Genomic DNA, 10055 nt, shown 5'->3' with positions numbered 1-10055 from the left:
AGAGTCTGTCAGTTGGGGTCCCGGGGCCTTGTTGATGAGCCCCACTGCAGTCGGATGGTGTGGTGTGAGGTTTTGGTCAATCTTTCCTGCCCACCTCAGGTTCCTTGAGGCGCACAGGTCCTGGAGGGATGGAAGATTGTAGCCAATCACCTTTTCAGCAGACTGAATGAAACACTGCAGTTTGCCCTTGTCCTTTGTGGTGGCAGACTGTAAACCTAAAATGTGTTACATGTTACATTGTTGTAGATAAACATGCAATAAAACATCATTGAAGATAAAAACACAGCAGCCGACGCTGAAAGCTATTTTCACTGGCATCCTCGTTCAAAAGTGAGCAGGTAGGCCAACTAATCTTCCAGTCAGGCAAGAAAGGTTAACAACAATCAATAAATCAATCAATCAATCAAATCAGACTCTATAATTGATTATTAACAACCATTTATTTAGCAAACATGTTGCTAACGGTTACATTGTAGAATTGGCCTAATGTAATATATACTTCAGTCAAGAACACTCTTGTCATCTAAGACAATTTGTTGCATTTGAGGTTAAATCTAGATTTAATCTCAAATGCAACAAATTGAAATAGCATACAGTAAATGCTGATAATAATGTTCCCTGGATAAGCCAAGCAGCACTCTAAGCTAAAACAGGGAGCGCAATGCTGAACACCTTAATCGGTATACAAGAGTAGGCCCAGAGTAAGAAAGTTAAAAACCATTTTAACCTTTGGGTCATGTTAGGACTCTGATTCTGAACTATAGAAGGTGGAGGCTGGGGTGGTGGAGGTAGAGCTTTGCCAGCAGCAGCAGCAGCAGCAGTGGTGAGTGAAGCAGCATTGGTGTAGGGATCAGTAAGGACTTTTTAAGTAAATACTTGGCCTACATTTTGAAATACATGCAGATATACATGTATAAGTAAATAAATGTTGTAGTTGTGCCCTATGTTTACTGTACATCCTTCTACAGAGTCCAAGAATGATGTGCCAGTACAGCCCAACTTGAATATATTTCCAAACATTTTGATGGGGGACAGAAGACGGAGCTTCAGGCCAAACTGGTATAATCTTCATCCATGGCTTGAGTATTCTGTCATGATGGACTCTACATATTGCTATGCATGTAGACATTTTTCATTTTTTTAAGGCCCTACCTCTCTTGCACCTACACTACAAAATAAGTGTTTATATGATTTTAAAGTAAAAAAAGTTTATAATCTTTAAATATCATATGTTGCCATTTTTTAATGTGCCTCTCTGGTTAAACACTGGCCCCTCCTTGGCCCCCCTAGTAAAATGTACCTAGAACCGCCACTGGTAAGGAGGCAGTCATATTTAGGCTAAATGAACCGCCTTGATGTGAGAATGGCTGTGATTGGTGTGATCGAGATGGATTTCAGAGTAAGACTTCCTAATAACGAATGGTTTCGTCCTTCACTTTGAAAACCCCTTCAGCCAAAGCGTTTTGTACAGTCCACACATGCGCGCGAAAATGTAACAGTAATGGCGTCTAAAGCAGGTAGGTGGTGTGTTGTCGGTATAAATGCGTTCTGTGAACAAAGATAACTTCGTTATTTATTTAGCAGCATGATAGAGATGTTGTGTATCTTGTTTCCAATTGATATACAGGTTCCGTGTGTTATAAAACTTGTGGCAGAGGTTGTCACTTTTTGGTTAGACTTCTTTCCTCTTGTAGGCTGCTCGTTTGGTTGCGATGGAGTTAACGCTAGTGGAGCAGAACATCCAAACTGGGGATCTAGCTAATGATGAAAGAATTAACATCAACCGGTTTCTCAGTTTAGTCACAAAAGTGTTTAATAGTTCAACGCTATGACTCGCTTCCTTATCTAACGTTATCCTCCACAACATTGCTTTTTAATTTTTCAATATATAACCCGTGTTATGAAAACAAACGTAACATGTGTTCAGGTCGCCGAGGCACAAAGCGCAAAGCGGAGGTTGAGCAGGCCGAGGAGGAGAAGCCATCTGTGGGGGAGGAGAGGGCCAGAGGAGAGGGGGACAACGGCCAGGAAGGCCAAAGGGTGGTCATTGAGCACTGGTGAGAAACTTAGTGGGATTTCATTATAGCCTGTACTGGAATAAGTACTTAGAACGCATTAATCAGGTGTAAAAGTAATACATTCAACATTTTAAAAACATTTACTAAACTGTAACGTACTCAAAAGTAAAAGTATCGCTTGGAATTTCCTCTTCTCCTTTTACTGAATTTAATATTACTCATTATAGTGATGAATGTATCTGCAACCTTTTAATGTAGATAATCAAGGTGGTGTTAATAGAGTTGCAAGACTTGACCAAACTTACTGAAAAAAAATAAGCATCCTAAACTGTTCAGAAAAGTCTTTTATGGATTCACATGTGCAGCCATAGATCCACCCTCATATTCACAGTTTTACTTAAGGACAGTACTTGAGTAAATGTACATAGTTGCTTTATCACGCTCCTCATTGATAACTTTAGTAGACTGCACAGATGTCCGCCTGATGGTTGATCTGCTATTTCTGGCAGTAAGAGCTGACGAGTGTATGGGCGTAATGCTGAGGAGGTGAAATCTGCTCTCCTGGCTGCCCACCCTGAACTGACTGTGGTCTTCAACCCTGAGAAACCCCGCAGGAACAGCTTTGAGATCACTCTGCTGGATGGAGGCAAAGGTGAGGAGAACTAAAGGGAAATCTAAGAATAACTCAGCCATTTGTAATCCCAAAAAAAATAAAAACTCAGTTTTAGATTCTATTTTTTTTACTCATTTATAGGGGGCTTCACTAAAATTACAAACAACACACAGTATTTTTCTAACCACTGCTTGCTGTGCAAATGTCTCTTCTGCCTCATTAAACCTTGCTCAAACAGTCAACAGGAGGCTGTGTTTACCAGGAGTGCAGAAATGTCACCAGAGAGAATACAATTTGCACAAAGAATGAGACTCTTTGCTGTCCTGGCTCCACAATGGTGTAACAAGCTCCTCGCTAACATCAGGGCAGCAGAAACCCCACACATCGTCCATCGCAAACTGAAAACTCACCTATTCGGACCCATGAAAAAATAAAGAGAATAAATAGTTATACTGGCATAATTCTTGCAATTTTTGAGTGGTATTTTAATGGTTGAGTGTAGGGCTGCACGATATGACTTAAATCAAAATCACAATTAATTGCACATTTTACCTCTAACAATAAATAGACAATTACATTTTTTTTTTATGATTCAACGACGGACACGGCGTCTAATGGCTTCAGAATTTCGATGTCCATACATTTTTGATTGATCGTCCAGCCCTAGTTGAGAGCACTTATTGTAAGTTGCTTTGGATAAAAACGTCAGCTAATTTAATTAAATGTAACAAACCCCCTATCTAATTGGCCGTAATGGGAGCCCATTGTTTATTGTGGTAATATATGTATGATTATTTGACTCCAAAGTTTAGAGGTTGGTACACCAGTTGTTCTTTAACGCATCTTAAATTGTCTTGAGGGCATGTGATTTTACTGCTGTTCTCTAGAGGCTTTTGAAAGACACTAATAGTAATGCTTGTGTTCTAGATTGTTCCTACAAATGACACTGTATAATATGTCTCATTCCTAAAGAAAAATCACTGTGGACTGGAATAAAGAAGGGTCCGCCTCGTAAGCTGAAGTTTCCTCAACCTGATGTTGTAGTTGCTGCTCTGCAGGAGGCTCTTAAGGCTGAGTAGACGCCCAGTGAAGGTTTGTCATTTCAATGCTATCAGACAGAATAATGTAACACAGAAAAACGCTACAAAATGATACAAAAATGAATCAAGGATTGCACTGCCACACTAAATGTTTGTTCAGCTGGAATAGATAGGTATGCGCTGTAAAATGAAACCTGAGAACTTTGGTATTAAATGTAAAACGGTTCTGCTTTCAAATTTTAAGAACTAAAAATGGATTCAGCATACACCTATACATCCATGTATTCATACTTTTTTTTGATATTTGTGAAAACTCAGGCTATGCAGAGCTCATTTTGGAAATGTTTCTGTCCAAAACGGTATTTAGGTTGTTGCTTTTGTTGAAATTTGGGGAATTTGATTTCACTATTTATTCTTTACTGAAAAAATTAACTCATAGGTGCGTTTCCCAAACTGTATACAAACAAGTGTTTGTTCAATGTTGTACGTTTTACCATTTTGATTATTACTCAAAACACGTTTACTCAATGCTTATTAGTTGTTGTACCAGCATTTCCTAAGCTACTTTTTAAGCAGTTGATGCCGTTTTCCCCAGAGCAGTGTGTCATAGCCTAAACTTGAATTTCCTTTCATGTCTTGGCATTTTAAGTCACCAGCCTAGTGAAAGCATTAACTGCTAGTTAGTCGAGCTTATGACACAACCTTCAGTGGCAGGGTAAGTGGTGTGGACCCCTCTATAAAATGAAATTAGCAGGTCTGAAAATGAAATGCAGCCCACAGTTTGCTTACATAGTTGAATGCTAATGTAAGCATACATGTGAATTCAGGTTTAAATAAACCACATCCAATCAGTTTCAGTTAAAACTACTTCACCCCCTATTTTACAGAAGTATCACTGTTACTGGTTGAGACTGATGGCCTTATAGGTTAACTAGGACTGTAGTACACAACAGTGATGTATTAGGAATGTTTAAATTACAGAGTTTAACAAAATAAATTATTGTCTTACGTGCAGCCAAGAGTTCAGGAGATGTGACAAATGGAAGCAGAATGACGAGGAGTGACCAGTGGGATGTTCTCAGTCCCTCCTCTGATGATCCAAGCACCAACAGCTCACATCTCCTGGATACATGGTGACACCTAGTGGAGCGTCTCTGCATACATTTCTCAGATGCACAGTCCTGCTGTCTCAACAGTTTATTGTGCTTTTAAATCTGTTTTTGGTAAATAAAGTGTTTCTTGTTTCGTAATTATTGTGTGGGTGTATGTTTGGTGTGGAGGAGAGTCACATTAACATCACAAAGATCATTTTTGCTGTGCTGGGTTACAGGGTTACTGGATGCAAACCTTAAACACAAATCTCTGCTCACATTCCAAATGAAACGTTCATCTACTTTTGATCCGCTTGGTGACATTCAGAGTCTCAGGATAACACTTCTGACCATAGGGTTGGGTTTGGGTTAAAACGCAACACCTGGGATAGGTACTGCGAGGGGCACGGGCACAAGGGGACCACTGTTGTGAGTAAAACACTTTAAAACCTCCTTTTTAAAAAGCTGTTTAAAAAGTCAGATATTAAAAGCCGGTTAAAATAACCACTCGACAAGACGGGAGAATAAAACTTTGAAAGGTCACCATCACACATGATCCCAATACAGTGAAACTGCACATTTTAGAGTGGCCTTTTATTGTGTGCAATAATCATGCTGTCTAATCAGCATCTTGATATGCCACACCTGTGAGGTGGATGGATTTTCTTGGCAATGGAGAAGTGCTCACTAACAGATTTAGACAGATTTGTGAACAATATTAGAGAGAAATAGTTCATTTGTGAACATCGAAACAGTCTTAGATCTTTGAGTTCAGCTTATGAAAAATGGGGGCAAAAACAAAAGTGTTGCGTTAATAATTTTGTTCAGTGTATTAGCTTTTCTGGTCCACACCGTACCACTTGGTGGCGGTAATGCACCAAATCGTTTTTGCCAACCCCCCGAAAACCTAAGAAAAAGAACGTCGACCATGATTGGTTGTGGAGTGCGTGACCCCATTATCACGCGACCAACAGGCAATATTCGAGTTTTTTTTTTCCAGTCTATGGTTGGGAACCTATTTTTCATTCGACAGTAAGACTTGAAATTAGTCCGTAAGTACTGTAAACAAAAAATAGCCAACTCGTAGACATACAACCGACAATATGGGAGTAGTTGTTGAGCGTTTGTAGGTCTGCGTTTGTTGTCATTCCGCCTTAACTACTAGCTAAAATCATTAGGGCTGTTAGCTACGGCTTGTTAACTGCTAGCTGGTCTTTGCCTGCAAGTGACCGACGAGCTAAACTTTTTTTCTCACATTGTGCTCATCGATAAGTACACATGTTATAACAACTTTCAGATAACTCTTACTACAGCCATCGCTTAGCCCAAGACTGGATTGTCTCTTGTACAAAGGAGCAGAGAAGTCTGCTTAACGTGAAACCTCAGGTTGAGAGTTTAGATAGATATCGTTAGATACTGTATCCATCCCAATTCCAGGAGCTCATTTAACATTACTTAAAACAAGTCGTATAAAAATAAACAAATAGATAAAGGTTGCAATAATAAATACAACGAGATAAATTGTGCCATGAAAAGAACAAAAAAGTATTGAATGTGCAAGTAAAGATAAAGACAAAAAGGTGCCAAAGAGTACCACATAGAGTTGCCACTGAAAACATTAGTTATCGCACTTTGGCTGTGTGGGTATGATTAAGTAAACTCTTTGACCATAACACTCAAACGCCAACTTCAACAAATGAGGCTTCCAATTATAACATTTTCAACCACCTCTTTTTATAGCTCCAGTTTGTCTCTCAAATGTAACATTATTAGTGTTTATTTATGTGACTGTGTACTACACTACGCTCGCTGCCTTTTTGGCGTGGCCTCTTGTGTAACAGATAATGTCAAGAGACTTTCTGGTTAAATAAACTTTGTAACTCCGCTTTTGACAAACATTTGTAAATATTATTGACATTTTATTGTGTCAATGATTAGTCACAAAGAATTATATTCATACAACATGGAAATAATCTTTAAACGTATGGCAGCATTGGAGACATTGTGGCAACTTGTACTGTGTATGCATGTAACTTTTCTTTTCAATATGCTGTTATTGCTATGTATTTGTAACATAGACTTTCTCTTGTCAGTCATGGCAACAGAGGGTGCGGAAACGACGAGTGAAGATGTTCCGGTACCTGGGAAGGCCAGCACCAGGTTTGACCTGGAGAAGGAGACTGAACTTAGGTTTGAGGTGGAGGCTGGGGAGGCAGCAGAGCAAGTTGATCTGGAGCTCCTCACAGGAATGGCTGAGGTGTTTGGCTCAGAGCTGAACCGCAACAAAAAGTACACATTTGGACCAGGCTCCAAGATCGCAGTTTTCACCTGGCAAGGCTGCAGTGTGAATCTTTATGGGAAGCCAGAGGTGAGCACCAGGAGGGCCCATGAAAATGTCTGACAGTTTTTTTTGTGGGTTCTATTTTGGCTTATATGGCGATTCAACTTACCAATTACATATGGTATCACATTTAACTCTGTGTGGCTTATTTAGTTTGGCATTTAATAAATAAGAGGCTTAAATAACCAGCATCTATCCCTCATCACCACAGGTGGCTTATGTATCCAAGGATACTCCCATGCTGCTCTACCTGAACACACATGCTGCCCTGGAACAGATGAGAAAACAAGCAGAGCGGGACAATGAGAGGGGACCTAGGGTATGTTTTTTTTTTTTTTAGGGGTCTTTATATGCATGCTTGCAAGAGCCCAGAAAATGCATTTTCTATTGACCTTAAATAATTAATCATATTTCAGGTGATGGTGGTGGGACCTACAGATGTGGGGAAATCAACAGTGTGCCGGCTACTATTAAGCTATGCTGTAAGGGTGGGCCGGAGGCCAACGCTGGTGGAACTGGATGTTGGACAGAGTGGGGTAAGATGAATTGGAGTCATCATGATAAACATCGATGGAGTCATCATGATAAACATCGACACAGACTATGGAATTAAAGGAATAACACTAGCTGATATTTATGCATGCATGTAGCTTGAATGCTAAATGAAACTACAGCATCTGTTTCATAGAATATTTTAAATGCCTCCTCTTGCTGTAGGAGCAAAGCATGTCCATATGGCTAGTTCTTTCAATCACATGTACAATAAGTTCTGGAAAACAAATATATTGAGTTTCTTAGTGTTTTAACAGCAGTAAAAATAAGAAGAGGTGTAGTATTTCTAGCACAAGATTGACAACAGTGACCTGCTGCTTGTGATTTACGCAATACTTTATTGTATTTGGAAGTGTTGCCATTTGTCCATTAAGTGGACTTATGGCAGTCAGAGTAGTTATTAATGCAACAGTTTGTAATATACCATAAAGGTTTATGGTTTAATTTCTTCATCCATAAAATCATACAGTGCTCACACCCTGATCAACCAGCACTCTCACGGATGTTTTTTAAAGTGCCAGGGCCCACTCAAATCTTATTAATATCAAGTGTAAACTACATTCTACTCCTCAGGTGTCTGTACCTGGGACAGTGTCGGCACTGTGCATTGAGCGCCCGGCAGACGTGGAGGAGGGTTTTTCAGTCCAGGCTCCTTTGGTCTACCACTTTGGCTCTACTACCCCAGGGACCAACATCAAACTTTACAATAAGGTGAGAAAAGAAAGATTCTGACCGTTGTGTAACATGAAAGTATGAAGCAAAAAGCCCACTGTCAACCTACAAATTTAGTCTGCGTTGTCATCAGTTACTGTTTTTCTCTGCCCAGTTTAATCTATTCTTTTCTCATAATGTGTAGCTGACGTCGTGCCTGGCCGATGTGTTTTCCCAGCGCTGTGAGGTGAACAGAAAGGCTAGCGTGGGTGGCTGTATCATCAACACCTGCGGCTGGGTGAAAGGCTCTGGATACCAGGCTCTGGTCCACTGTGCCTCTGCCTTCGAGGTGGATGTGGTGCTGGTGCTGGACCATGAGAGGCTCTACAATGAACTCAAACGAGACCTCCCTCACTTTGTACGGGTTGTGCTCCTACCCAAGTCCGGAGGGGTGGTAGAGCGCTCCAAGGAGTGCAGGCGGGATACTCGTGATGAGAAGATCCGCGAGTATTTCTACGGCTTTCGTGGCGTGACCTTCTATCCGTTTTCCTATGAGGTGCGTTTCTCAGATGTCCGCATCTACAAGATCGGAGCACCATCCATCCCAGACTCGTGCTTGCCACTGGGAATGTCTCAGGATGACACACAGCTAAAGCTGGTGCCTGTGACACCAGGCAGAGACCTCACGTATCATGTGCTGAGTGTGAGCAGTGCTGAGGACGGAGAGGAAGGTGCTAGAAAGGGTATAGTAGAAAGCCCTGTGTGTGGCTTTATTGTGGTGACTAATGTGGACACCCAAGCACAGGTAATGAAAGTGCTGTCTCCAGCACCCAGACCACTGCCCAGACACACTCTACTTATCATGGACATCCGCTTCATGGACATGAAATGAATTAACATTTCAGGGAGGAAGACTCTGTTGCAAAAGAAGTGGGGATCATGTTTGGAAGAATTTCTTTTCCTAATTGTTTCTTTGTACCTTATAGGGACTACAGATGGCAAAAGAGAAAAAGATTCAAGAATGGAATTTGGTAGCTGCTGTAAATTTAAACCCCATTTTATAGACCACACTGTACAAATGTTTTTATCAGTCCAGGAATTAAATTCTTGATAATCTGTTTTATGAACATTGTTTTTTTCTCATAAGTAATAAATGTTTTAAATTTACAAAGTTTGGTTTAGTGTCAATTATATTAAGTTCCATTTCAAAGTTTTATTGTCATATGCACAGTAAGGAAACAAGCTTCCCTGTACAATTAAATTCTTCCTTTGCTGTCCACAGAATGCCAAAACACGTAAAATCTACAATATATACTACAATATAGAAAATAAAACTATTTTAAAAGGCAGCATGTGAAAAATAAAGGAACAATAATAATTCCATGGTCACATATTTTCTTATCTATCTACCTATATATGTACTGTATATCAGTTCCCATTTATTTGCATATGTCCAGTACCTAATGCATTGGTTATGAAAACGTGTGTCTTTACTAAATTACAACCTAATCAAGCCTGGTGAAAGTGTTTTCAATTCCATGGCTTCACAGTAGGTTTTTCAAAAATATTTCCACAAAGCCTCATCCAACATTGCAAACTTATTATGAATGTGTCTGTGAAGTTGGAGACGTGTCCTGTCTTATGTTGTATCTATCCTGTAGTGTTCACGTTTGAACATAAGTGGGGCAAAGGCCACTATACTGTAGCCTGTATCCTCACTGACATGCCAGCTCATACTGGAGCTAATCA

General features: G+C 40.1%; 2 protein-coding genes across 3 annotated transcripts; both read left to right on the top strand.

Annotated features, from left to right (window-relative positions):
* The first annotated feature begins 1414 nt into the window (after nt 1–1414).
* Nucleotides 1415–4921, top strand: selenoh (selenoprotein H). Its single transcript, XM_028589638.1, has 5 exons — nt 1415–1517; nt 1928–2057; nt 2528–2670; nt 3604–3723; nt 4687–4921. Exons 1-4 carry the CDS (start codon nt 1502–1504, stop codon nt 3708–3710), a joined length of 396 nt encoding a protein of 131 aa, XP_028445439.1. The 5' UTR covers nt 1415–1501; the 3' UTR covers nt 3711–3723; nt 4687–4921.
* Nucleotides 4922–5703: 782 nt separating this feature from the next.
* Nucleotides 5704–9819, top strand: clp1 (cleavage factor polyribonucleotide kinase subunit 1). 2 transcript variants are annotated; one of them, XM_028589453.1, is made up of 6 exons: nt 5704–5814; nt 6856–7130; nt 7315–7422; nt 7520–7639; nt 8229–8366; nt 8512–9819. In XM_028589453.1, exons 2-6 carry the CDS (start codon nt 6858–6860, stop codon nt 9196–9198), a joined length of 1326 nt encoding a protein of 441 aa, XP_028445254.1. In that variant the 5' UTR covers nt 5704–5814; nt 6856–6857; the 3' UTR covers nt 9199–9819. The 2 variants fall into 2 exon arrangements, with proteins under 2 accessions (XP_028445254.1, XP_028445255.1); XM_028589454.1 differs by lacking the exon at nt 5704–5814 and adding an exon at nt 5823–5892.
* Nucleotides 9820–10055: the final 236 nt, after the last annotated feature.

This window comes from Perca flavescens, chromosome 10, assembly GCF_004354835.1.
Source record: "Perca flavescens isolate YP-PL-M2 chromosome 10, PFLA_1.0, whole genome shotgun sequence".
NCBI lineage: Eukaryota > Metazoa > Chordata > Actinopteri > Perciformes > Percidae > Perca > Perca flavescens.
The sequence above is the reverse complement of the archived record's forward strand: the minus strand, read 5'-3'. Positions and strand labels throughout refer to the sequence as shown.